Genomic DNA, 27,013 nt, shown 5'->3' on the forward strand with positions numbered 1-27,013 from the left:
AGATAGTTTACATTGTTTTCTCACATATAATATATATGAGACACTTGTAGAATGGGAGGGTGATGGAACCAAACAATCTCACCCATTTAGACTTTGCGGAAGATTAGGGAGAATAAAGGAAAAATAAAATTGAAAGTGTGGAAAAGTATGGAAAGAAAACTAATGATGAAGCATGAAAGACTTTTTTTTACTCATATAGGCGAGTGATTATGGATTTTTATTCCTAGGGTGAGTAATTACTGTGTTTGAGAAAAATATGTCTCTTCGAAGTTCTTGGTTTAGACAATTCACCAGTTCTCTCGTTATATTTCACAATCACCATGCATTATCCATTTTTTTACACTTTCATTATCTCTTGTTTTAACAAAATTAACATTGATTGCCAGGGTGGGAAATGAGCTTGTTTAACTTTACCCAATTTGGCCAAATGGCAGTGTTGCACTCGGGGCTTGCATAGAAACGACTTAAGAGCTAAGACAAAGTCTTAACTGGCAGTGAAAAATGTGCTAATGGAAAGGAAAGCTAGCTTGTAACGTCATCGTATAATTAGTAAGAACACACTCTATATCATCTCCTTTGTTGGGGAGGCCGTGGTGCCTTTTGTTTGGATCGGATTGGATTCGAGACTTCGAGTCGGTTTGGTTGATGATGTGCGATACCGACGTACCCTTGAGGCTGTGACCGACCCTGACTCCACGAGCACTCTTCATCAGTCCTCTAGGTTTCGATTCGAATACTTAGCACGTTTATAAACTTCCCTTACAAAAACATCCTTAGTATTATTTTAAACTTTGTCTGAATTTTTGTAAATTAAACCACTAGTTCCTTGTTGAAAAGTAGGATACATTGCTTTATTTCACATGATTTTTTATCATAGTAGTGTGTTAATCGTACAAAGTTAACGACGACATTTTCTTTTATCAGGTAAGATATCACTCGCTACGTTCTAAATTTTTGTGATTAGCTAAGGTACATCAACAAGAGTTTGTTGTGTAGGTTATTATGAGAAGAAAATATTGCAACCATAATATTTGCACCAGCAACACCAAGAGTCTGTTTGGAATGAAGGAATGAAAAACAGAGGAACGGAAAAAAATACATGAATAGGGTATGGATGTAGCGGCGAAACAGAAGAAAGGAAAATATGAAGAAACACACGGTAATTGTATTTTGCAACGGAAGAAAAGAAAACATGAAGCAAAACAGATGTATCAAAAATTCATACTAAATAGGAGGCAAAGAGGGATAAATATCTCGGCATGGGTTGATATGGACCGCTGTCGTCAAGGTTACCGAGCATAGTTCTAATCTCACAACAATCAATCAGGGGTGAAGCTACATTATAATTAGGGGTGCTAATGCACCTCTAATTTTTGCAAAAACGGTGATTATGCTTAAAATTTCACCATACATGCACCTTTCTTAGCTTAACACTATACACTCACAAGCCAAATACGGGACCGTCTAATTTATGGGCACTAGCGCATGCAGCGACACGCCGACCTCCCATGGTCCCCTCCGCATCCACATGGCAACCACCAGATCCCATGGGCCCCTTCCAACTGCGCCGTGCCAGCTAAAAAAATAAAAAAGGCTGTTCACATATTTGGAACAAAAATATTTTGGAAAAAATAACAAAAAGTTTACAGAAAATATGAAACAATTAGGAACAAAAAGATTTTGAACAAACTTTAATGAATGAAAATTTCACACAAAATTGAAAACGATCGGGAATCGAAAGTTTTTAAAAAAATCGAGAAAGAAAAATTAGAAAAAAAGTTTTGAAACGCAAAAAATTGAAGAAAAACTTGGCACAAACTTTAAAAAAATTTCTATATAAAATTTTTGAACAAAATAAGGAAAAAAAAGGTTTTGGAAAAAAAGAGTCCACTGCCATGCTCCTTGCCGCGCTGACTCGCACATCCGACCGCCCCAGCGAGCTCCCCACTAGGCCCGCCTGCACCTCACCGCTTCGCCACGGGCGCTCGTGCGCGGGAGCTCGCGTGCCCCTCCAGCCCGCTTCGGTCGTCGTCCTCACGCGGGGAGCTCGCAATGCCGCTCCAGCCTGTCCAACTCCACCCCGCGGGGGAGCTTGTCGAGCCATGCCACTGCCACCTAGGGCCAGACCCGCCGAGCCGGCGGCCCCGCTAGCACGCGCCCACAGAGAGCTCGAGCTCCACACCAAGCTCTTCCATTTGGAACTCCACCACCGACCGCCCGCCGCCCACCTCGATCCCTCACGGAGCTGCTCTGGATTGGAGATGAGAGAGGGAGGAGGAAAAGAGAATGGGGAGCAGGACTGCAGCTTGAAAGCGAATGCAACGGTTGGTGGGACACACCATGTGCTGGTCGCGATGCTAATCGACCGTGCAGTAGCAGAGCGTGAAGCAAATTGTAAGGGGCCAATTGGTTGGCTTGATCTAGAGGTTGCTCAACAATTGGTTCATCTCTTTTCCCTTTGAAAAATGAATCAATGGGCTTCTCTTTACCCATTTGTACCTACCAAATTGTAAAATTGTATTTAGTTATAAAACCACCACATCGTATAAACTGTGCAATTTGGGGATTAGGGCAAAATAAACTAGCAAAACATCTCAATTTTCTCAAAACAAATAACAATAGATCTCAATTGACAATAAATTGTCAGCTAATTAGCCACTACTAGCCCACATACTCTATGGATCTAAAGAGTTTAGAACTTAGGCCCCGTTTGTATCCGCTTATAAGCGGCTTATCGGTGGAAATAAGCGAGAATCCCGCCAAACGCTTTGCTTATTTCCACCGATTCTCACTTATGTGGTAAGCCGCTTCAACGATTTGAACTACGAGAAGCGAAAAGCGAGAAGCGAGAAAATCTTCGCTTAGATTATAATCCAAGCGTGGCTAGGAAAAGCGTATACAAACAGGGTCTTAGAAGATAAACAAAAGAAGGAAGAAAAATAACCATACCTTCAAGATGAAAGTACTGGCACCAGGTGTGACATCCTGGCCCAAGACTTAATAGGATTGATAGAATACTCATACCAATAAGTTGCAACTTCTTTTCCGGAAGCTCATCCTCAAAGAACTCCGGGGTTAAGCGTGCTTGGTCCGGAGCAGTTTCGGGATGTGTGACCGACCGGGAAGTTTTTCCTGGATGCGCACGAGTGAGGACAAAATGCGTAGAAAAGACTTGTGTTGGTCTGTGAGGGAATTCTTGATATCCTAGAGAGCTACCAGGTGTATGCGGGCCTGGCCCCGGGGGGGGGGGCGGGACGCCACACCAGGCCGCCAGGCGCCAGCCCTTGCGAGTGGTGACGGCCGACGACGACTCGATGTCAACGAGTCAACTGCAAAGGAAGTGGAGGATCCCAGGCATCGGCAGATATGGCTCGCCGGTCACAGCGTCCGGCTTGCAAAGGGCCGACGGCCGAGGTCGTTGCCTCGTCTGCTAGTCACTGGAATTGGCTCGATATTTTTTGTGTTGCTTTCACCGTTTGTTTGTGCCTCATGGGCTTTCATGAGCTTTCTTGCTTGTAGGATGAATTACCTGTCAAGAAGCCACAAACTGCACTTAGACCGGTAGTTTGCACTTTGCTCTTCTGATTTTTTTCCAGGCAAGGGGGAGTCATGGCCCTCTATGGCCCCAACGACGCTCCGCCGGTGCGATAGTGAGGCTGGAAATCTCCGATCGATCGCTGATTTAGCTTTACGGGCAAATGCACCTCTCTAATTTGCTTTCGCCAATGTGTTCAGTACCTTATTTAGCTTTGCACAGAAACAGATTAATCTAATAATCCGCATGACATGTTCGCATGTCTTTCTTTCCTGCTGACAATGTAAACCGTATTGATTCGAAAAAAAGGACAATGTAAACCGAAAGACAATGTAAACCGTATTCGGCGTGATACACGCTGGCAACCCACACCAAAGTGCGCTTTCCTGAACCCAAAACCCTCTCCAAAGTGCGCTTTCCTGAACCCAAAACCCTCTCCGCCCCACCGAAACCCAGCCCTCCCGTAGCGAGACACCAAAACGGGGACAGGCCAGATGGTGCCCCTCCGCTTCGCCCACCTGCGCCTCTTCTCCTTCCTCTCCATGGCGGCGCCCCAGCAACCAGGCAAAACCCTCCTCCGCCCCAATCCCTCGCGTACGGTCTCCCTCCCTCCACCAGTCCACCTCTCAGCCCCCCCATTCCCTGCGGGCTTCACCCCCGCGCCCCTTCCTTCCCCTCCTCCGCTCGTGCTCTCACCTCCTCCTGCTCTCTGCCTCTCTCTGCAGCTTCACCCGCCGGCTCGGTGCCCAAGAGGTCCAGGACGATGGCCACGGACGCGGCGGCGGCGGCTGATCCTCCGGCTTCCAAGGGGTGCCCCGCGATGAAGGCCGAGTTCGCGAAGCACGCCGAGTACCTCAATGCCCTGGTACGGTGCCTCGTTTCCCATCTTCCGTCTCCTCGCTGGACTTGTAGTTGGGTACCTGGGTGCGATGCTTTGAGTCTTGTACTTCGAGTGCTTTCTCTGCTCGAGTTTTTGTCACGTGGGATGCGCTCGGAGAACAGATGCTAGAGTAGTGTTCTCTAGGTCAGTGTGCTTGTAATCTTGCTGCCAGGATGTTATGCGTCCTAGGTGTTTGGTGAAATGCCGAAGAACCCAACACCACCACCCTTGTAGCAGTGGCTGCTGTGCGGCCGCCCTATGAGTGCCGATTTCAGATTGGGTGGGTTATATCACTGATAGTGGTAGTTCACATTTGAGTTGAGGTTAGTTAAATGGTGCTGAATGACAGTATTTTCAATGGAATGGAATTCATTTGTGCTGGATCAATAGTTTTATAACCAGTCAGTATTTTTCTTCCTTAAACAGATAGAAATTATTATTTCATAGTAGGCTTGGTGATGCTTACTCTTGTACTTAATTTATCAGTGCTTTTTGATATTTTCTCTCCATTCTTTGCAGAATGATAAGAGAGAAAGGCTTGTGAAAGCTAGTCGTGATATTACAATGAACAGCAAAAAGGTCATCTTTCAGGTCCACAGGTAAGCAGTGCAAAACCATACCACTATTTCATTTCAACATTTGATAGAAGGGCGGACCTGGCGCAGTGGTAAAACTGGAGGTCCTGGGTTCGAACCAGCCTCTTTGCAGAATTTAGAAGAATTTTGCAAGGGTAAGGCTGTCTAGGAATTCTCTTCTCCAGACCACACCTTGTGTCGGAGCTTTCGCACTGGGTTACGCCCTTTATAGTTGTGGCTGCTATACTGCATTACTTGTGTGAAAAAGGGAAGACTATTGAGCATGTAGAAAATATGATTCCCAGAATCATTTTTATTAAGGAAATACAGTACGGGACAATCATTAAGATATATGAATTACTCAATTTGAGCATTAGACTATTGTGCTGCCTTCTATGCTGTATTTTGTTCCAAAAAAGAAGCGTATATACATTTTCTTGGTGGAGATTTTGATTTGTAGTCACTTTAATCACTATGGACCTTGACCAATAATGTAGAAGTATATCAAATCTTTAGCCATATAGTATGTCTATGTACAAATTGAATTTTGTTTGCCTTACTGTATAAACATGCTCTGGTTTTGCAAAATCTACCCTGTGCTGCTAAATCTTCACTGTACGTTCAATCAAGATGTCCACATAAGCTAAGCAGTTTGGAGCATTAGTTTTCCTCAAATGAAGATTATTGAAATCAGGATTTTAGCTGAAAGTTAATTTACACTGCAGAACATGTTTTGGTAAATTGTATATATGCCCGGGAATTCATTGAAGTCACATTTCAATGATTAGCTGTTAATCTGCGAGTTGTTCATGTGTAATTATCCTTAATTGTTGTGATTTTTTTTCATGTTGCTGAGTGCTGATAGTGATAGCACTGAAGAATAATATATTCCATCTCAAGAAGCTCTTCGAGGCTTTGAGCAAAAGGCTTCATCATAACCAAAGTCGTGTAACTGCTTTACCAGTTCCTTTGCTGTTACACTTCATAAGCATTAATAAACTGTTGATTTGTTTCAGGATCAGTAAAGTTAACAAGGAAGAGGTTCTGTGCAAGGCAGAAAATGATCTTGCTGCAGTGGTTAACCAGTACATTGGAAAGTTAGTAAAAGAATTACAAGGAACTGACTTCTGGAAGCTGAGAAGGGCCTACACCTTTGGTGTTAGTACCAACTTTACTCTTCTACATTTTTTTATAAGCTGTAACAGATCTTATATACTTATTGTGACTTTTGCAGGTACAAGAATATGTTGAAGCTGCAACGCTGTGTAGATTTTGCAAGACTGGCACTCTATTAACTCTTGCTGAAATCAATGATTCTTTACTAGCACTAAGTGATAAATCTGTTGAGCCCTTACAGATAAATGTGCTTGACTATCTTTTAGGGGTAAATACACTTGTACATCTGTAATCCAACTCTGCTAAATCCGCTCTCACTCTTCCATTTGAAGCCTGTTAACTGTTTTCTGCATTCACCATGTCTTAGGTTGCTGATTTGTCAGGAGAGCTAATGAGGCTTGCGATAGGCCGAATATCTGATGGGGAGGTGGAATATGCAAAAAAGATATGTGCATTTGTACGTGACATTTACAGGGAGCTGACCCTTGTGGTGCCTCTAATGGATGACAATAATGAGATGAAGAAGAAAATGGAGGTTATGCTGCAAAGTGTTGTGAAAATCGAGAATGGTATTGTTTCCTTTATGCCCAACAATATTAATATTGTGATTTGTCGTCTATAACCTTGTTTGAGAAAACATCAGGAACACCTCGACTAGGAGATGATACTAAAAAAATACATTTGCCTTTACTTAAGCTGCATATACTATATAGCTTACAGCTTACTGATCCCTTCATCACGCACTAGGTTGTATATCTTGGAATATGGGATCTATCTTGAGTGCTGATACTGACTAACTAACAAGAGGAACTAAGAAAAAAGAGGATTGTGTGTGAATTTGCTGCATTTTAGAAGCTTATGCCAGCTATATATGTGAATATGTGATATATACTGCTGCCTCCTTTTCTTTTTTATTTGATGTTTTAGACTTGCACATTTATGAAGGAAAAACACAACATGAAATGCCCACTAAAGTTGTTTCTTGCTACCTGTTTGAATTTGTGTGGGTCCTCAGTCACCCACTGTGTCCAATGAACATTGGAATTTAGTCTTATAAACATAGCTGTAGCAAAGAGGTAGGGAATTGTTGCCTATATTATCATTTACCTGGATTAATTTGTATCATTACTTGATTCTTATTGTGCCCGTCTTACTGTCTTCTGCTTCTAACTCTTCAATAGCGCTTTTTTAATGACCCCTTATGCTTAGATTTTTTAAGAACAAATATCTTTGTTGACTAGTGTTATCCTAGACACCTCCTTTTTATTTTGTTCATCTTTTTAATAAAAAACAAAACTGACTTAGTACAGATAGCCTGACTTGGTAAATGTTTTGCTTTCCAACAATTTATCTGGAACTGGTGCATAATGGAAGTTTTTTTCCATCTCAAAAAGAAAATAAAAGAAAAATAAATAAATATTTGAACCTGACATTGGGTGCACTGAGTTGAAGATGCACATCGAGGCTATCTTTTCGAAAGGATGATCCTTTGCACTTTCTTTCTGAAAAGGATTACCAGATTTGTGAATTGCGATGTCATCATCTTCTTAGGCATGTGTTTGAATGTCGCTATTATTGTATTTCTTTTCCAGACACATGCAATATCTTGCTTGCCTGCATTTTTGTTTAAAGTTAATCATTATTTGCTTGGAAACGTCTAACTTTGTGTATGCTTGTGTTTCAGCTTGCTTCAGTGTTCATGTGAGAGGTTCAGAGTACATTCCTCTACTTGGATCATCTGCAGATCCAGATTACTCCTTTTTTGGTGCCTCCGACTTTGACCAATGAAGGCTTTGAAGCAAGAGCGCCTAACTGAATGTTAAATGGGTAACTTTGGAAGAAAATAGTTGCGTGAAGGCTACTTTTAGGTTCCATCCTGTTTAGTGATTTTATCACCTGTTTATGTTGCACATCTCGGAGTCTGTAAATCTTCTACCTGGTAATCATGAGAATCATGTTGCAAGACTGTCTTTTGTATTTAAATTGTGGGTGTTGACGCAGCTTCCTTGTCCTGCGCGGCTGTGCCAACATGAGGCTATTTCTCCGGTCAAACTAATGTGTGTACTTGATCGCTATTTTCTATAATTTTTTTAATAAGATCCAACAACTATTAAGATCGAACAATTCATGAGATCATGAAAACATCTTTCAAAAACAATTCTGTACACACGATTTAATGTTTCCAAACAAAATATCAAACACTACAGCAAGTTTTCTGTCTTTCTTATTCTCTCCCCACCCCCAGTCGTCGTCTAAGGAAGACAAGGCCAGTCTGTTGGGCTTTTATTCCATGATTCCAGGCCCACGACGCTGGCTCCAGTGCTTTTGCCGTGATTTGTGCGAACGCCGAAAAGGCAAGTGACGACAGCCCGCCCTGACGCCGCCGTTAACTAGTCGCGTCCACGTGCCACGGCGGCGTGGTCGTCCTCATTCGTCAATCGCCACCCATCTCCCATCCTCCCATCCCCTCTACCCGTCGAAACCCTAGCCAGCAATCCCGGCAAAAATCTCGCTCCGCCGCCACCTCGCCATGGGCAAGAAGCGGAAGCTCGAGACCAAACCCGCGGCAGCCGCTAAGGCTTCCCCGGCCACCGCGGCCAAGTCCACCACCGCTAGGGCCGCCGGCCTATCCGAGGTCATCGCCCCCGTCGCGGCGGTGAAGGAGGAGCCCCAGATGGCGGGCGGCGAGGAGGAGGAAGAGGAGGAGGAAGTGGAGGTCGAGGAGGAGGTGGAGGTCGAGGAGGAAGTAGAGGTTGAGGAGGAGGAGGAGGAGGAGGACGAAGAAGAGGCGGGCGAAGGCGAGAGTGACCCGGCCTCGATCCAGGCGCTGCTGGATTCCTTCCCCAAGGACCAGCTCGTCGAGCTGCTCCGCGACGCGGCCGTCGCGCACCGCGACGTGCGAAGCGCCGTCCGGCGCGTGGCCGATGCCGACCCGGCTCAGCGGAAGATCTTCGTCCACGGCCTCGGCTGGGACGCCACCGCCGACACCCTCACCGAGGCGTTCACCCCCTACGGCGAGATCGAGGACCTCAGGGTCGTCACCGACCGCAACACCGGCAAGTGCAAGGGGTACGGGTTCATCCTCTTCCGCCACCGCTCGGGCGCCCGTGCTGCGCTCCGCGAGCCCCAGAAGAAGATTGGGAACCGCAACACTGCCTGCCAGCTCGCCTCTGTGGGCCCTGTCCCGGCTGGAGGTGCGGTCAGCAACCCTGTGCCAGCCCCAGCTCAGTTGCAGCTGCCGCCTGTGTCAGAGTATACCCAGCGCAAGATATTTGTCAGCAATGTTGGTGCAGATATCGACCCGCAGAAACTGTTTCTATTCTTTGCAAGGTATGGTGAGATTGAGGAGGGTCCGCTGGGTCTTGACAAGGTCACTGGGAAACCCAAGGGATTTGCTCTTTTTGTCTACAAGACCATTGAGAGTGCCAAGAAGGCTCTTGAGGAGCCGCATAAGCATTTCGAGGGAGTTGTGCTGCACTGCCAGAAGGCAATTGATGGACCAAAGTCCAACAAAATAGGAGGGCATGGAGGCTTTTACGGTGCTGGGGCTTCAAGTGGGAGCAAGGGGGTTGCTGGTTATGGAGCTACTAGTCATTCTCTGCCCGGAAGCGTTGGTATTGGCCAGCCGATGTCACCTTTGGCTCCCAGCTTGGCTTCAATGCCGGGAGGTATTGCTGCTGCTCCAGGGGTGGATCCTGCTCTGGGGCAGGCCTTGACAGCTTTGCTTGCCTCCCAGGGGGCTGGGCTGAATTTGAATAGCATTCTGGGAGTTGGTGCTAATGGAGGGGTGCCTCCGCAGGGGGCATCTGGAGCACTGGGTGGTAGCGGTCTGCCAGGGATGCAAGGTGGTTATTTGGGTGGCTATGGTGGTTCTGGTGGGTATGGGAGTGCACCAGGGGGGCCTGGAAGAAATTACATGGGCCATTAGGTAAGATTTGGTAGGTGGATGTACCCTAACTGCCAGAAGCTACAGATACTTCTTATTTCAGTTTCATGTCTCGCATTTTTACTTGTTTTGGAACAGAAGTTAGTTTTGCATTTATAGAAATATTATACTCAACACTATCATTGCCGTTTAAGAATAACCTTTCGTTTACATTGTTTTCTAGTTTAGATATTATGTTTCCATGCTAAACATATATTCATGATAAAAAATAAAAATTAGCATGCCCCTGGTAGAACATTTAGTTATCTTTTCATGTTTAGTTTTTTTGAAACTGCAGGCCTGCTGCTAAGTCAGGGCTAGAGTATTTCCAATTTGCAATCACGACTTAAAAACTGTTACCGTCTTCATCTAGGTCTTTTCAATAATTGCCTGTTATCATCCCATTTTCCGCATGTGGGCTAGCTGTGCTATTAGCTAGAGGCTAATCGTCCGATTGTACAGTATCCTTGATAGGTCATTACCAATTGCAAGCATATATTTGAGGTTTGTGACAAGTCCTGTCATTTTTATGTGATTCAGTTTTGCTGTTCAGTGTTCCCTGCATTCAACATGTAACCTGCATTGTAATATATTAGTTCAGTTATTGGCATACAGTATGCTTGATAAGCAATTTTCGTATGCCCTGTGCAAGCATACATTTTGGACTCATGACAAATCCTAATGTTTTCACGGGACTCGGTTTTGCACTTAATATTGTTTGACATGCATACAAGTGTCTGCGTTGACCCTGTAACCTATTTTGTGTTGCTTGTTCTGAACTGACAGTCCAGACAGCAAAACCGCAGTTTTTGTTTTATTGGAAAGGTTATCTTTGTTGCGTACACAAATACTAGCTTTGGGAATTGTTTCACTTATTTTTATCTATCTTGCTACTTGACAGGATGGTTATAACTATTTTACTGTGGCCAGATGATTCTACATGTCCCTGCTTGGCACTTATAAACTTTTTAAAGCTGATTCTGGCTACTCAATTACACTTATGGTCAAAGTTTTCGTAGGAACCTTGATTTCCTCCACCTATCGTTTCAAAAATGAAACAGTGCTTTGTACAACTATTTAGATTTTCAAAAGGCCATCTTGTGGCTTGCAAGACTATTGTAAAAGACTTCATGTGGATTTAAAGAACTGCGGTATTGAAGGACATTACTTATTTCGTATTTTCTGTGTACGGTTTTCAAAAGGCCATCTTGTGGCTTGCGAGACTATTGTAAAAGACAAGTGGATTTAAAGCACTGTGGTATTTAAAGACAATAATGTTTTCGTGTTCTTTTATGCGGTTTTTAAAAGTCTACCTTGTGGCTTGCGAGACTATTGTAAATGATTTCATGTGGATTTCAACTATTGTTTTGTTTTCACTTTTTTATGTATGATAAACCCGCTGGTGTCACGTTTAAGCATAATTTATACTCTGCATTGGACATTGGTAAGTGCCGTTTCAGTTACCATCCTAATTTTGAGGCAATGCCTCTATTTCTAAACACAGGTGGATACACTCCTTGTTTTGAGGAAGTGATCCTTCTTACTTTGTAAGTAATGTGCTTTATTTTGGATAAACTCGTAGGTTGGTTATAGAGAATATTTGCCTATTCAAGTGTTTTATGATTATATTTTAAAAAGGGGCTACTACATGTTGATGAAGCACTTTCTCTATTTTTGTTGCCTGGTATTTCTGCACTGATGATCCTGCATAAATAACACTCTGATCGTGAAGCCAAGGTGTAATCCTGTGAGATACTACCTGTAGTCTGATAAATTTTGGAAATAATTATCAGACGTGACAAATCTATGGTTTTGGAGGAGCCTCATTGTGCAGCATTTTCTCCCTCTTATTGCCACTCAGAATTCATCCAAATCCTTATACTTAATCCAGATGTGTTGGTGTTTATCTGGGGAATGGGGATGATCAAATTTCATTTGCTGTTTTGCTTGTATGAAATTGCTTTCTGTGTCCTGTTAGCATTTCATCAGCAGCCTGTGTCTTGTTAGTATTTCTTTTGGCTTATCATGTAGAGACTAAGAGTCTCAGGAAAGTTTTCTGTTTTATTCTCTGTACTGTAGAACTGATTATGGACTGCACACCAGTGTATGCCATCTGACTTTGCAGGGACCAATTATGCATTGTTGACAAAGGAAGCCTCTGTTTTATACATCTCATTGCTTTTTAGAAGTGCAGGGCCATTGCCAATTTGTCATACTCTGCATGACCACATAAGAACACCTCTTTGTGAGTTGTGACTATGACAATGAAGGCATCATATACTTGATTAGAATTGTATAAGAGCAACTGTCTGTCGTGTTAACCCTGAACTCTTAGGAATGTTTCTGAAGATGTTTTCTAGCCACCAAACTCTTGTTTCTTATTGCTTGAATTGGGAATTTGCAACTATTTAAGCTTTGATACAGGTTGTGGCATTGCCACGCTGTGTGATTTTTTTTATTACTTGAAGAGTCGGTATAGTCCTTGCTTCCAGTAATATACTACCAGCCCTTAGGAATGGAGAAACATAGGTCTGTTGTTGTGCCAATTTTGGTTTTGATATTTGCCATTGCTTTTCTAATGTTTAGACTCATGCCAGCACTGTGTAAAACTTGTTCTCTTTATGCCACAGCTGTAAGTTTCCAGTCCTGTAAGTTTCCAGTTGCATCAACCAAGCAAGTTTTGACACTGAAATTGGTTCGGCAGTGGGTGGTGGTATGTGTCTAAATAACCAAATCAATGCAAATATGGATATACCATAATAAAGCACAATGGCACAGACAGGGGCAGAGCTCAGGCTTTCATCGGGGTCCGCCGACCCTGACGATTTTAGAGAAAACAGTAGCAAATCACTGTATCTAGTTGGTAATTATTCAGTATGACCCCGTATTCTTCTGCCTAAGACCCCGATGCTCTTTTGTTTTGGCTTTGCCCCTGGGCACAGATCTAATTCTCCCTTTGCAATGTGCTATTTCACGCTGTTATTTCCCTGGGAGATCGGTAGTGCTTTTAAGTGCATTGTTACCACAATTTATCCTCATTCTAAGGCAGTCGAATAAAGTTGTTTAGTAGTTGTGGTATGGTGATTGATACTTTGATAGGATCCATACTGTTGAAGTGGCTGCGTAGTTGTAGACAGTATGTGCCATGGATGATCCAGTATCACTTGATTATTTCTCAGATCTGATGCTTCTATGGCCGGTTTGTTGTAGTGTTGTTTCATTTTTGCATTTGAGACAGGTAAGTAAGAAGGGCACGCATCCTAATTGTGCATATAGAAGCAGAAAGCTCTCTTCTGTAAGCTGACAAGGCCGGCAATCCGTTCAATTCTCAGACCAGGGGAGTGTTGCCCGCAAGAACCAAGGGAGGCAGGCGTGCTAGTGGTGCTTCAGCTTCAACGGTAATAGATGCAGGTGGATTGATGGAAATTCTGCTGTTTTGTTTGCTGGAACATGTCACGCCCGGCTCCTCCACAGGGCATGCTGTTGCAGTTGCGGCGTATAGAGGAATCTGACTGTAACCAGATGCTGTATCTTGAATTTCTTATGCTGACTTAATTGGGAATGTATTACATCATTACATGTATACTTGCAGCCTGATTCACTTAACCACGCAATGCCATCTGGGAATTTCACGCTACATGAATCTTTGCATGATTGTGCTGGGCTGTATCCCTTCTTACATGGGAGATGGGACTTTGATCAACGTCTTTGGCGATGACCACAGCAGCGAAAAACATTCGACATGCTCTCATGAACCATCATCGAAACATCGATTATCTGTATCGACACGGCGTGGGACATGAAACTAGCACGAAACTTGATTTCGTGGAATTTTATAATTTGCATTTTTGCACCAAATGCAACATGGGATTATCACTGCTCCAAGTTGAGTCCCTGTCTTTGGCGAGGAGTAGAAGGCTGGGGAGAGATTGCTTAACCGCCGGCGATCCGAATCCTATTCTAGTTGACATACCTAAAGCGTCTCCGGTTCTAGTTGACGCTGAAGCCTCTCTCCGATTCTGGATCCAAATCGTGCGCCGCCGTCCAGAGGCAACGGCGAGGAGACATAAAAGGTGAGGAGGGAAGTGAGTACTCCTCGTGAGGCGAGGGGAGAAGCCATGGCGGAGACGCAGCCGTGCAACGGCGACCACATGGCGGAGGACCACCCGAAACAGGCTGCGGCAGGCGCCGAGGACGCCGCCATGGACACGGAGGCCGGCGCCGGTGAGGGGCGGGGCGCCGCCGCGGTGGCGGGCCTCCTCCGCGGGTTTCTCGCCGTGCAGCAGCGCCGCGCCGAGGCCTACTCCACGCTACGGAGGTACCGCTGTCGTGCTCCGGCACGGCCGTGCCACTCCGGTTTCCTACCAAAACCCTAACGCTATTATATTACTAGAGATTTTTGGTGATGAGCTAAGACTGTTTGGATTATGTAGTGTTGTAGGGCAGATTGGGCTTGGACTTTCTTATATGATTTTGTTTCATTCGATTAGCTGTGTACGATTTGCTTGGCGGTAACAAACGAGGGTGCATCCAGTTAAGAAAGGGGTTCGTGATTTGAGTTCTAGGATTTGTATGGGACGCAGAAACTTTATTGGAGCTTCATCTGGAACAGTTCAATTTCTTCCAGAAGCAGGAAATTTCTGGCCCAACTTGTGCCTAAATTTCTTCACCTCTTTTTTTGGCTTGTGATCAGCTGATCCCAATCGTGTTGCTGACATCTGTGCTCCTGCCATCTTAGCTAGTGATTTTGGTTGTTTTAGTTCACATATGTTGTTTCTTGGCATCCTTGCACTGAGGCCACTTTCTTGTGTTTGTCTTTTTAGGTTTTGTTGCTGGTGCACTTTCTGGATTTGAGTTTATTTGCTGGGGCTGTTACAGTAGTTGTGCTAGTTTAGTTTTAGTGGATCGTGGTTCAAATTTTGAACTTACGATCCTTGCACTATGTATTGAAGTCTGTTATGGTTTAGGACTTGTAGAGCCATCTCTTGAACTTTTCCATACTTGATTTTCATCAGTTATCCACTGGACTGGTAGCAAAATTCATGCTTCGAGCTTGTTGCAAGAGAGCAACATTGTAAACCTTGATGATCTCATGAAATAGAAATCTCAAAGAATTGAATATGGTAAATTCATGGTTTCACCGGTCCGCTGTCACATTTGCAATAAGGTCCTGGCTTTGACTTATTAGGAAGTTTAGTACTGAAATCTCTGAAGTTGTCAATTGTGCATTGAGTGGATTTTTACTTTCTTGCCTCTTTCATTCAAAGCATAGGCCATAATAATATGCCTAAAATTCTTCAGATCCAAAGTTTGATATTTTGTGCCATGTGAGCTTGGAAGAAATTTGAAAGGGGAAGGGATGAATGAATTTAAAAGGATCAATTTTCTTTGATTAACAGTATTCTCAGCCGTCGGGATATTTGATAAGAGCATCTCCAAGAGTGCCCAATAAATACTTCCAAAAACTAGTTTTGGGTAAGAAGGTGAAAAATAATGCTCCAACAGTGGTCCAATTCCGTTCCCAATTTTTTGGCATGTCCATTATCAGATCAATCCGGAGCCAAATTTCCACCTTCCCTCTCCACTCCGAATCTGCGAGATTTTTGCGTAAAAGGCGACATGGCACTGCTTTTCTTTTATCCCCACGGGAAAAAAATGTCGCCCCCTTTTTTTCTCCTGCAGGAACATTTTTTTTCACCGAAAAATTTTGTTATTTTTCCTTTGGCCCATGGAGGGTGGCCCCATGTATAGACAATGTGGTAGCAATTAAAGTATTTTAGCAACTGATTTTGGGAATTGTTGGTGAAAAGTGCTTTTTTAACTCCCAATATCTTTTAGAAAGGTCCCAAAACTATTTTTTTGGAAGTCTATTGTTTAGGCACTCTTGGAGATGCTCTAAGGCCCATTTACATTTTGTTCTACTACCAATTGTACACAAGCTATTGTCTTTCTTGTGATATTAAAAGAAGCATACGTGATTCAATAGTATGTGCTGGATGCGTCATCATAATTTTAATTGCCACCCTTTTCCATCAGGACTGCTGCTGAATATTGTTCAGTAATTCCAATATGTATGTACACTTTCCAACATAGTATTTTATAATGTTCAGATGCATTGACGAAGAGGTCAGGTGGTCTGTCTCTGCATTAGTGTTTTACTCTTGTGTTTGTTGATCTGGCCTAAAATATGTTTGCTTTGCAGCCACTACAAAGTTAATTTAGCCCCCTGGTGTGTAAGATATTCACAAAGGAATCGAGGAATAATAGCAAAATGATTTTTTCCTATTTATCATTATGTTTTCATGTTAGAACGGTTCAAGTGGTAAGTTGAAGATCCACATCACCGTTCTTTTCTGCTAATAACCAGGAATGTGGTTGTTTGGTACTTTGGTTAGTGTATTTTTGCAGTAAAGTTAAACCGTAGGTGTTGTTTTTGGGTCACTTGATTTCGACACACAACCTAAATGTTCATCTGCAACTCTGGTGCTGCATTAGCATATCTTTGTGTGAAAAGTACTTAATGACAATACTATTCTATCTAATCCTACCATTTTGTTTTGTCATTAAAGTCCTTGTAATAATATTGTAGGGGGTTTTCTGAATATATGGCTAATGGAGGTGAATTAGCTTATCAACAGCTGTGTGGAAATATTACAGCGGAGTTCAACGATTGCTCGAAACAAGTTAGCTCTGTTTGACTCACGTTCTTCATATCCATAAAAATATCCTGTATCTAATAGTTTTTGCCCCCCTCAGGTCCTTGAAGTGATTTCCCTCCTCTCAATGCCAGATTTTTGTCGTAGTGATCTTGCCGATTTACTGAAGGGTGTTCAAGCACATGAGAAAGAGAAGTTGCATTTGGTAAGCTATCTTGGGCACATTGTAAGGTTCTGTCTTCCATGGACCGTGAAATAATGCTTCCTTAAAATAATTAGAGTTCATGCATTCAGCTCTAGAGTGAAAACTTTATTGTTTCATATTAAAACATCAATGGTGCGTTTTTACATTTCATTTATCCTAGAAAAACCATGATTGTAGGAATTTTAGCATATAAGAGATCTTAGTCAGGTTTCTTATGCTTTATCCAAGCCAATTTTTTGACCAAACGCTAAAGGAAACTAAGTTTACGCCCTTTCCCTTTTTACTTTTATTTATTTATCGCGAAACACAGACGGTCACAATTCATTGTGGCACACGTGTTAAGTTCAAAATGCTCCCAACTTAAAACTCCCTGTATTACAATATAAGTTGGTATTCATTGAATTGTTAAAGTGGCAAGGCTTGTTTGTTTTTTGAATGATAGTATTCCAGTTTTGCTACCTCTTCCTATTGCACCTGGTAGCTACATTAACCTTTTAGACCCCTACTATAGCACCACCAAATTGTGTCGTAGTCTAACTACTAAACCAGCAACCCTTTCTAGTTATGTGGGTGCTTTAACTGATTCACCTATGGTACTGGCCTTAATTTGAATGTAGGGCTAATTTTTGCTTGCAAAGTTGAAAATGCAACTTTGTTTCCATCATCTACTTTATATTTCTTCTGTATTGTCATTTTCTTTTTCTTCGGTTGTTGATCAGTTATGTCTCTTGTCGTCCTGTCTGGGTTCCCTGATTCCTGAAGACAGCGAAGATTCAGGTGTTAAAGAAAGCGGGCCGGCCTTCAGAGCGCCTGGTGAACCATGCGGACTGCAGGTCACGCAGCGTGACCCAGCATGTGTGCGTGCACGTCAAGGAGATCACGGAGGCTGCCGGCACCGAGGATGCCGAGGCGGATGCAGAATATGACGCAGCCCTCAAGGAGGCCATACAGGGCGTGCAGGAGGCCGTGACCAGCATAAACGAGCACATGGAGGAGGTGCGCTACGAGATCGACGCGCTCGAGGCAGAGACGGCTGGGAGCAGGTTGACCGAGGTTGAGGAGGCGTTCCCTGCTACCCTGTCTATAAAGTAGAAGAGATGTTGCGCGCGGCGGAGGACTGAAGATTACAGGCAGAAGTTGGCCGCGCGTGAAATGCTTTGGACTCTGTTCAGTTTAGAACTCTCGGTAATGGAACCTGAAGCAGATGGATATATATATGTAGGTTAACTCATGTTACCAGTGTTCCTTCTAGAAAGAATGAAATTTGAACAGCTGATGATAACTCGTTGTATTTTGTCGATTCTTTGGAGAATTTAAGTTTGCCATCTTTTTGGGCGATGCAGAGGGAGGAGATGATCCGAATGTATGGGGATTTGTCAACAGGCAGACCATCAGCAAGAACTCTAGAACGGGGGCCTGTGTAGTGTAGATTTCCATGGCACGACTCTAGCTCGTTCCTTGTCTCTCTGAGCTCCTTTCTTTTTTTTAAAAAAATGAAACTGAGTGGCATAGTTCAATTATAATTAAGAAAACTTGGTGCCTGCCTACTAGACTGTTTGGTGACTTGTCTCTGTTCGATTCATTTTTTAATCACTAATCTCTCCACCGAGTCCGGCCACACAAGCGTACCTAATAATTTTTAAACGTCATCCGCCTTAACATACAGGTTCTTGGTACACCGACGAAAAAGGAACTTGTCCTTTGCAGATATGAATCATGATCAAACACGTACGGTTCGATCATATCAATGCGTAGAAACTGTGAAGGTGGTACCAACACATTCGTTATGAAATACTAGTTTCGTACTGATAATATGCGCTACTTTATGACTTTTAGTATTAATATAGAAGAAAATCGCATACTTAATGTTTAATGCGCAGTCGGACCGGTTAAGCTCAGTAGTTAGTAGTCAGAATGCGCCCTTTCAAATTTTCTGTCTGCTTTGATCCGAATGCACGTACGAGTGGACCTGATGCTGGCGCTGCACTTCCCTTTTCTCCAATCCTAACATTTGTTTTCATTTTTGTGCGCGTGCTTGGTTCCTGGGCAGATGATTAGGCGTCGCCGTCGGTAGCTATTGTGGACTTTTAGTCCTTGTTTCCCTCCTGGATTAAAGGGCAGTGCGATAAAAGAACATCCTAAAATTACATTGGGACAATAAATAATTTGAATAAACTACTTTTAAGTTTTAAAATGATCGTTTACCTAAATACCCATAATCAATAATACGATTATATAATCCACGTGGATTATAATCTTAAATTGGCAAGAATTTCTCTTCCTCAAGCAAAAAATAAAGGCTAATTTAGATGTCCTGTGCTGCTGTACAGCGAAGGCTGGCTCAAGTGGCTCAAGTATTCCTTTGCCTTTGCCACTCTTAGATCCTGTTTGGATTCACCATCTAAAGTTTAACTGGCTAAATTTAGCAGCTATAGATCCAAACAATACTTAGTTAAATTTTAGTTGGCTAAAGATTTCTTTAGCTACTCCAATCCAACTAAACCAGCTAAACTGCTCCACTGAGAGCACATCAAGTGCTATTGCGGATTATGGTGCTACTGTGCTACCAAACATGGTAGCACCTAAACCGTTTCATAAAAATTCATCAAAAAATATAAATGTATAGCGCATGCAAACATCTATCATCATGCAAAGTTTGGTGTTGAACAAAAAAATTGTGCAAGGAGCAACAAAAAAGAGAAATCAGCTCTCGAATAGTTGTGGGTTGCGGATCAGCTATGAACAGTTGCACACGCAACTATTCAAGTGTTGATTTCTCTTTTTTTTCTCTTTGCACAATTTTTTTTTCAACATCAAACTTTGCACGATGATAGATGTTTATATGCTCTATCCATTCATATTTTTGCATGATTTTTTATCCACCGGTTTAGGTGCTATCCTTTTTTTTAGCACGGTAGCACCTAGCACCGGATATGTTCTCCCCCTCCACTTCTCCTCGGGAAAATCCCCTCCCGCACAGCCTGTCCCGATGCCCGCCGCTCCCTCCAGGGGGACTGCCGCTTGCTGGGTTCGCCAACACCGGCCCCGGTCGCCACCTGCTCCGCCCCCCCTGCGCTCCCTTGTTGACGCTCGTTATTGACACACTTTTAGTACCATTTAACTAGTGTTTTCAGGCATATTCCTATACTAACCTGCCACTTGGCACCTGAAATAACCCCATATTCGCATACGTGTTGTGTTTTGGATCATATTGTAAAATCCCGGACTTTGGATATTGAAAAGTTCAAACACAAACATTGAACTGCAAGCCTGCAGGAGGAGTTGAAACTTGCACAGGCCATATCTTCCTCATTCGAACTTTGATTGGGGTGAATTTACATGGGAAGTTGCATGGCTCGATGAGATCTACAAAATTTCGTATGAAGTGCTCGGGCATTGGAGGCCAATAAAGGGTGTGTTGATCGGCCCAGAGGGATTTAGGCTGATTGGCCTGGTCCATTTCTGGCACCGATCGTCGCGCCCTTTCACCAGGAGGAAGCCCACGATATTCCTAGGGTTATTTTTCCTAAAAATTAAATTGGTTTCAAAGGCACCCCAACCGACGCCGCCAACTATAAATACCAAGGACTTTCAACAAAGAGAAGAAATAGGAATTATATCTGATCAGAGGACCTCCAGAGAAGGGAGGAAACCCCTAGGCCGATCGGCCTGAGTCCCTCGCGCCTCCCCTCGTCTTCGTTTTTAGTCAAGGTGTTCTCCAGGTGCTCCTTGGCCTCTTTATTCGTCAACATGTGTAAGATCATAGGGTAAAACCTCTGTTCATCCCTAGGGTTGATATGATCCTTGATGTGTAACTTCTACATGTTCTTTATGCCCATAATGCATCATGGTCTATGTCATTGCAATGCTTTGTTTACATATGTGAGATCTCTATCCTGTACAACAAATGTTGTTAGTAGAGTTTCTGGTAATCGTGGTGATTAGCTTAACTCTGCGGATGCTTCGATATAGTGTGTGTGAGCGAGGTGATTGATTATCCCTGCGTAGTGACAATATGTAGTGGGGAAAAGGCCGAGCGAGCACGTACCACTGTGATAACTAGTGAGGGTAGCATCCATCTGCGTAGTAGATGCATATTCTTGTGAATCTAGATCCTAGGGAGGGAACACTTAGGCTAGTCCCAGTGCAAGGTTTCGTTGCACTGTTTCCAAAGACGCCACATCATCCCATGAGATGTATTCTCATGAATGAAACAGGAAGTCCCAGTGCACGGTTTCATTTTACGATTTCATAGGATGCCCATGACATTTAATTGTGAGGCATGTGATTGGATATGGTTAGATGAAATGAAACTCTATAGCCCCTAATGCAAGTTTCAATAGGTTTCATAGTCTTGGAAACAGTGTATACATAGTTTCATCCTGATGAAACTCCTTCCCTCTCTCACTTCATAACTACCATGCCATGTCATCACATATACTGATGTGTCACCGTATTTAATGTGCATGAAACCTCTATGAAACTCCCACTGGGATTAGCCTTATATCTATCTCAATCTCCTATCTTATATTAACCTTTGCTATATTGCCTCAATCTCTATTATTAGTTTAGTCTGTCTCTCTACACAATACATACACTCAGTTTCGTTAGCAAGATTGGTATAAAATGAGAGCCAACAATCCACTTGTTCCACGTAATGATAAACCTTGGGGGAATACTCTAAGGGAAAATGTACAACTGATCCGTGTGCTTGCGGTTCACGAATTGGCGCACTAAATGCCTCAACACCCCCCTCCGGCTCCGCCTCCCCGCGCGCCTCCCCTCCCCGCACGCGTCACCCCTCCCCACACGCCGCCCCCACCCCGCCGGCCACCGTCGTCGCGTGGCTGCGGGGAAGTGGCTACGACGGCCATGGAGTGGTAGTCGCCGCCACCGCGGGCACCCTCCCTGTTGTGGGGCGTGAAGATGGTGATGCTGCCCCGGCCAATGGCGTCCTTATGCGCCTGGGGCTGGGTGTGGAGGAGGAGGACGGTGACGGGTTGGGGCTGCAGGTCGCGCCGTTGCCCTTCTCACCGGGTGCAATGGCGATGGGGGCAGGATCTGGGACTACAACTTGGAGAGAAAGGCGTCGAAGTTCCATTGAGGAGATTGATGGTGTTGAGAAGCGGGTGGTGGTGGCCCAATCGGCGGAGGTGAGGTCCTCCCGGCCGACGGTGAGGCAGCACGCCGTGTAGGTGGCGGTGAGCGGCAGCAGCGGCGATGCCAACCGCTCGCTCGGTTTTTGGCTCAGGCAGACGAAGAGGAAGAAGGGAGAAGGATGAGCTGAGAGAGACGATAAGATTGTCTTACGTGTGAGTCCCACCGGAGGATAGCATGGTAACAATTAGCTAAATTAGCTAAGTGGATCCAAATAGCCCCACTCAAGATTAAACTTAGCTAGCTAAAAATAGGCTTTCCTCTGGTCGGTAAATCATACCCTCAGTGAGCTTGTTCTGCCGGAAATTGACATGCCAAATCAAACCTTGTGCCACTCGACATGCCAAATCAAACCTTATGCCGCCGCCCAAATCGAGGTAGCTTGTGTTAGAGTACGCAGCGGATTCTGACCCGACTCGCTATACCCACGAGCCGGTGCCCCACCAGTACATCGGAGCCCATAACAACACGGTCTCAGGTGTGACTCAAACAAAAAAACTAGCATGATGGGTGAGGGCTGCTCCACGTATATATTTTGCTTCCTCACCATCAATTTTTGACGTGAACTAAACCTAACACCTTGTCCCGCAACAATCTCTCGCGTGGGTAACGTCACGGTCTGAGAGAGAAAGAAAGGAGACGGCGAGCAACACCAAAAAACGAGAAAGGTTGCCCCCAAGACAGGACGCAAAGATACACATTTGCAAAGCTTTTCCTCATCCTGCCGTGCACTTTTGCGAGATAGCACAAGGTGTAGCGGAAACCGTCGACACCGAAAGCTGGGTCCGGTTCACTCGCACGGCACTCCCCCGCCGCTCCAAAACGGAGATGCACGCGTGCTGTCTGCTGTGGTGTGGTTTGATTAGCCTTTTCTCCCTCGAAGATCTGGTTTGATTAGGCGTTAAGCATGGGTATAAACAAATAAACACTTCTTCGAAAAAAAAAAGTTAAACAAAGAAACACGCCATGAAGCCTGACTATAAAGCGGCCGCACCGTCGCACTTAACTAACCGCGCCGCGCCACTGACATATCCTTGTGCCCTCCTTATCCCCTCTCTTCCCCCACTTCCCTCGCCTCGCCTGCTCAATTCCTTCCTCCATCTCACGCCCGATTCCCGCGGGCGGGCTCGCAGATCCACGCACCGCGCGCGCGCGCACCGCCTCCGCCGTCCGTCCCACCGATGAGCAGCCGGCGGCGGGTCGAGGCATGCGACTCGTGGCGCCCGCCGCGGAGCCACGCCGTCCTCCTGCGCGCGGGGCCCCGCGTCCCGGCCTTCGCCTCGCTCTCCGTCCGCGAGGGCGGGGGGGACGCCGCGGCGGCCGTCGCCAAGGCGGTGGAGGAGGCGGTCGTCGTACGGGCCGGCGAGGGGAGGGAGCGGAGGGCGGCGGTGGGGGATGAGAAGGAGGAGGAGGAGGCTAAGGGGAAGAAGAAGGAGCGCAGGCTGCCCCCCGCGGCGCAGCTGGTGCGCCACCCGCTGGCGCTGCTGGCACTGGTGCCCCACAGCGCCGCGCTCTTCGCCGCGGGGGCCGCCGCCGGCGCCGCAGCCAAGACCGTCACCGCGCCGCTCGACCGCGTCAAGATACTCATGCAGGTAGGCACGCCACGCCACGCGCACTATCTCGCTCTGATTCCTCGCTCGTCCTCTTACTTACCGCTGCTGTGTGGGTGTGGCTAACGGGTTTTTGTTGCGCTGTTCTCCTTTGTAGACGCACAGCGTGCGGGTGGCTGGAGAGACCGCCAAGAAAGGGGTTGGATTCCTCGAGGTACCAATGCCATGAATCACTCCCTTTCCGCAATTTAATTTCGCTGCAACTGCAATGCTGTGCATTCAGAAATGCACCTTCCAGCTACATGCGCTGCACAATGCCACAAAAGATTATCTCTAGCAAAATAACATGCGGCAGCTCAGAGGATTCTTCCACAAATCCCACAGCGACAATTTATAGTTCCAAATGCAGTACTGTAAATAAGCCCGAGACTTCAGATTAAGGGCACTGGTGGGATAATTTAAGATAGGACTCACTGTGGACCTGTTTTTTAAAAAAAAGCTCAATTGCATGGGTCCTTGGATGTTTCTCTGAGTCCTGGCCATGCTTATTGATGAGTGTATCAAAAATAGAGATCAGCACCAAATCTCTGTTGAAAAGCTATCATGCATGGTTCAAGCGGATCTACACTTAATGATACAATCAACAGCCCTTATTTAACATCATATGTACTGTGCTCAGTCCTGTATTAATATTCTTTTCATGAAGCCTTTGATTTCATATAGTTATTTGAACACAGCTTTAAAGATTATAGCCTAGTCTCTAGATTTCCGATTTAATGTTATAGTGAAGTAGTTATTATGGAATCTAAACATGGGTGCTAATGATCTATTCAAATCAGAGATCCTAATCCTTGAGATGGGCATAAATTGTGTGCATAAAACCTTTTTTTCTTCTTGGATTAATAAGCTTGTAATTCTTTTGTAGAATTAGCTAGTTTTCTATTTCTTTTCATAGGTCATACTAGAAGTTGGTCTTTAGATAACAGTGTTATCTGATACATCTGTAATCATGTAGGCTATTGCAGACATTGGAAAAGAGGAGGGTCTTAAGGGTTACTGGAAAGGCAACCTTCCACAGGTGCTTGATATTCTCCATCATGCATATTATGGCTCATGCATGGTTTATCTTGTTGCCCTTGCTGATTATTCTTCGTAAATTTGGACCAGGTTATTCGCATAATTCCTTACAGCGCGGTGCAACTCTTCTCATATGAAGTTTACAAGGTCATAATTTCTCCCTTGTTACATGTATACTCAATTTATTTACATTCTTGCAATTTTCTCCCTTACAATGTTACTCTTTTGAATTCAGAAAATTTTCCGGAGAAAAGATGGAGAGCTTACTGTATTTGGGAGACTTGCTGCTGGTGCTTGTGCGGGCATGACATCTACACTTGTAATTTATTTATTTTCTTCCTCACTAGCAAATGCCCCTGCATTTTTAATTTGGCTAGATGTGTGAATTTGGATACATGTGGCTTCTGCTTTTGCCTTTTATTTGGTTATGGCAGATCCTGAACTTCGTCCTTGTACTTGCTCATAGGTTACTTACCCACTGGATGTTCTTCGGCTCAGGCTGGCAGTTCAATCTGGACACAGCACTATGTCTCAGGTAACAACTCTTGTAAATGCAAATTTCTGTTTTTGGAAATCAGCATAATCTGATGACTTTGTAGGTTGCTCTTAACATGCTGAGAGAAGAAGGATTGGCCTCTTTCTACGGAGGGTTGGGTCCATCTCTTATAGGAATTGCACCTTACATTGCCGTGAACTTCTGTGTTTTTGACCTGTAAGATTCCCTCTACTGCATATCAATACTATGGCACATGAAAGATGCTCTCAAAACTATATATTTGCATCTCATTTTTATGTGGCATTTTTTCCATCTATAGGATGAAGAAATCTGTACCAGAGAAGTACAAGAACAGAACAGAAACATCTTTAGCAACTGCTCTTCTTTCAGCAACATTTGCAACTTTGATGTGCTATCCCCTGGACACCGTTAGAAGACAAATGCAGATGAAAGGCACACCGTACAATACCATTTTTGATGCTATTCCAGGTATATATGGCAGCATTGTATGGATAATACATAACATTCGCTTGATCTCGCAATGTGAACTATGCTATTTGTTAGTTTTGCATGCTTGCTTGCTACTTTGTCCTTTATGAGAATGTTAAAACAAACCTTTTTAAACTCTTGTTAATGGCAAATGCAGGCATTGTGGAGCGTGATGGTCTAATTGGACTATACAGAGGTTTTGTGCCAAATGCTTTAAAAAATTTACCAAATAGCAGGTACCCTACCAATAAATTTTTCCCCAACACTGATAGCTAGTGGCATGTTTAACAGCACATGTAAATGTTCGTTTCTCTCAAATTTGTTATATGCATGCAGTATCAAACTGACTGCGTTTGACACGGTGAAGACACTGCTAGCTACTGGGCAGAAGGAGCTGGACAAATTAATACAAGAAAACCAGGAGAAAACAATCTAGGAAAGAGCCTTGTTCATTCTCTAAGGCTTGGGTAGAAAGGATGAGTCTTTGCATACTCCCATGTGCTGTGTTTCCTCCCTCCTGGGACCGTATTTTAGGATCTACAGGCAGCACATCCTTCTGTTCCTTTCCAAATTGGCCCTTCTGCGGAGTTTTCCTTAGCATACACATTCATAGAGGTAGAGAAGGCGTTGGAAGGAAATAAAAGGCAATGAGTTGATTTCTATAGTGTTAGCACAGATTTAGCTAGTGTCAGTAGGAGCATATCTTATTTATTTTAGTAGAGGATAGTGTATCAATGTCACTGCGAAATTTCCTTCAAAACTATAACTATACATCATATCCAGAACAATCGAATAGCATGGCGCAGATTCTCCTTGTCAATGAAATAACATCGTTGTTGTATTGAGCAGATTGGGTTGACTTGTATGGTAGTCTTAATATTTTACATCACAGATCGAAGGCTTGAGATTCGCTCGAGTGATTTTATTCAGCGTGACCTTGTGAACCATCTACTTGCCATTTTGTCGTTGAAGCCAGTTTGTTTTGGACAGGCAGACAATGGAACGAAAACAGTGAGTTTTAGCTTAGAGGGAGAGGATGAGGATCAGTCATCAGAGGAAAGTTTACCTTTTTTTTTAAAAAAAATATTGAGGTAACCTTATCTGTATATTTGTACATCTGTAAGAAATAAAGTGGAATTAGTGCAGAAGCTGCCCTGCTCTTCCATGACCTAGATATGAAATTGTTGCTTGTAATGTGTGGGAACTCGATTCAAGGTTGCACTACCATGTATGTGCATGTGGCCGTGGGATTGAATACGATCTGAGACTCTGATTCAGCATTATACTACCCTGCTGGAGTTTGGATCTCACTTGCCCTGTTACTCTGCATGTCTGTTGTCCTTCAGACCTTC

At 44.1% G+C, this 27,013-nt stretch overlaps 4 protein-coding genes across 5 annotated transcripts; all 4 read left to right on the top strand.

The window, feature by feature from the left end:
- Nucleotides 1-3,976: 3,976 nt before the first annotated feature.
- LOC101772441 (translin-associated protein X) lies at nucleotides 3,977-8,205 on the top strand. The gene is made up of 7 exons (XM_004967704.2): nucleotides 3,977-4,129; nucleotides 4,261-4,400; nucleotides 4,935-5,014; nucleotides 6,007-6,148; nucleotides 6,225-6,374; nucleotides 6,474-6,675; nucleotides 7,791-8,205. Exons 1-7 carry the CDS (start codon nucleotides 4,030-4,032, stop codon nucleotides 7,892-7,894), a joined length of 918 nt encoding a protein of 305 aa, XP_004967761.1. The 5' UTR covers nucleotides 3,977-4,029; the 3' UTR covers nucleotides 7,895-8,205.
- Nucleotides 8,206-8,509: 304 nt separating this feature from the next.
- On the top strand, nucleotides 8,510-11,472 carry LOC101772848 (UBP1-associated protein 2A). 2 transcript variants are annotated; one of them, XM_012846352.2, is made up of 2 exons: nucleotides 8,510-10,044; nucleotides 10,933-11,472. In XM_012846352.2, the coding sequence occupies exon 1, from the start codon at nucleotides 8,637-8,639 to the stop codon at nucleotides 10,032-10,034; it is 1,398 nt and encodes a 465-aa protein (XP_012701806.1). In that variant the 5' UTR covers nucleotides 8,510-8,636; the 3' UTR covers nucleotides 10,035-10,044; nucleotides 10,933-11,472. The 2 variants fall into 2 exon arrangements, with proteins under 2 accessions (XP_012701806.1, XP_004967762.1); XM_004967705.2 differs by having other exon boundaries at nucleotides 8,511-10,034.
- Nucleotides 11,473-13,900: 2,428 nt separating this feature from the next.
- On the top strand, nucleotides 13,901-18,234 carry LOC101773260. Its single transcript, XM_004967706.3, has 4 exons — nucleotides 13,901-14,349; nucleotides 16,621-16,714; nucleotides 16,788-16,892; nucleotides 17,655-18,234. Exons 1-4 carry the CDS (start codon nucleotides 14,150-14,152, stop codon nucleotides 17,982-17,984), a joined length of 729 nt encoding a protein of 242 aa, XP_004967763.1. The 5' UTR covers nucleotides 13,901-14,149; the 3' UTR covers nucleotides 17,985-18,234.
- A 4,818-nt stretch (nucleotides 18,235-23,052) lies between these two features.
- Nucleotides 23,053-26,545, top strand: LOC101773669 (probable envelope ADP,ATP carrier protein, chloroplastic). Its single transcript, XM_004967707.4, has 10 exons — nucleotides 23,053-23,641; nucleotides 23,757-23,813; nucleotides 24,615-24,677; nucleotides 24,767-24,823; nucleotides 24,912-24,995; nucleotides 25,143-25,211; nucleotides 25,276-25,388; nucleotides 25,492-25,661; nucleotides 25,819-25,897; nucleotides 25,998-26,545. The coding sequence occupies exons 1-10, from the start codon at nucleotides 23,231-23,233 to the stop codon at nucleotides 26,095-26,097; spliced, it is 1,203 nt and encodes a 400-aa protein (XP_004967764.1). The 5' UTR covers nucleotides 23,053-23,230; the 3' UTR covers nucleotides 26,098-26,545.
- Nucleotides 26,546-27,013: the final 468 nt, after the last annotated feature.

The sequence above is a fragment of the Setaria italica genome, chromosome V (genome assembly GCF_000263155.2).
Source record: "Setaria italica strain Yugu1 chromosome V, Setaria_italica_v2.0, whole genome shotgun sequence".
NCBI classification, from domain to species: Eukaryota; Viridiplantae; Streptophyta; class Magnoliopsida; order Poales; family Poaceae; genus Setaria; species Setaria italica.

What these genes read in the sequence shown, in the direction of transcription:
- LOC101772441 (XM_004967704.2), top strand. Translation starts at nt 4,030, where the DNA reads ATGGTGCCCCTCCGCTTCGCCCACCTGCGCCTCTTCTCCTTCCTCTCC. An exon ending in GTCATCTTTCAGGTCCACAG is followed by an intron (nt 5,015 to 6,006) that starts GTAAGCAGTGCA and finishes GATTTGTTTCAG; the next exon opens with GATCAGTAAAGTTAACAAGG. An exon ending in TGCTTGACTATCTTTTAGGG is followed by an intron (nt 6,375 to 6,473) that starts GTAAATACACTT and finishes ACCATGTCTTAG; the next exon opens with GTTGCTGATTTGTCAGGAGA.
- LOC101772848 (XM_012846352.2), top strand. Translation starts at nt 8,637, where the DNA reads ATGGGCAAGAAGCGGAAGCTCGAGACCAAACCCGCGGCAGCCGCTAAG.
- LOC101773260 (XM_004967706.3), top strand. Translation starts at nt 14,150, where the DNA reads ATGGCGGAGACGCAGCCGTGCAACGGCGACCACATGGCGGAGGACCAC. An exon ending in GCCTACTCCACGCTACGGAG is followed by an intron (nt 14,350 to 16,620) that starts GTACCGCTGTCG and finishes ATAATATTGTAG; the next exon opens with GGGGTTTTCTGAATATATGG. An exon ending in AGAAAGAGAAGTTGCATTTG is followed by an intron (nt 16,893 to 17,654) that starts GTAAGCTATCTT and finishes TGATTCCTGAAG; the next exon opens with ACAGCGAAGATTCAGGTGTT.
- LOC101773669 (XM_004967707.4), top strand. Translation starts at nt 23,231, where the DNA reads ATGAGCAGCCGGCGGCGGGTCGAGGCATGCGACTCGTGGCGCCCGCCG. An exon ending in AAGGGGTTGGATTCCTCGAG is followed by an intron (nt 23,814 to 24,614) that starts GTACCAATGCCA and finishes GTAATCATGTAG; the next exon opens with GCTATTGCAGACATTGGAAA. An exon ending in GACACAGCACTATGTCTCAG is followed by an intron (nt 25,212 to 25,275) that starts GTAACAACTCTT and finishes ATGACTTTGTAG; the next exon opens with GTTGCTCTTAACATGCTGAG.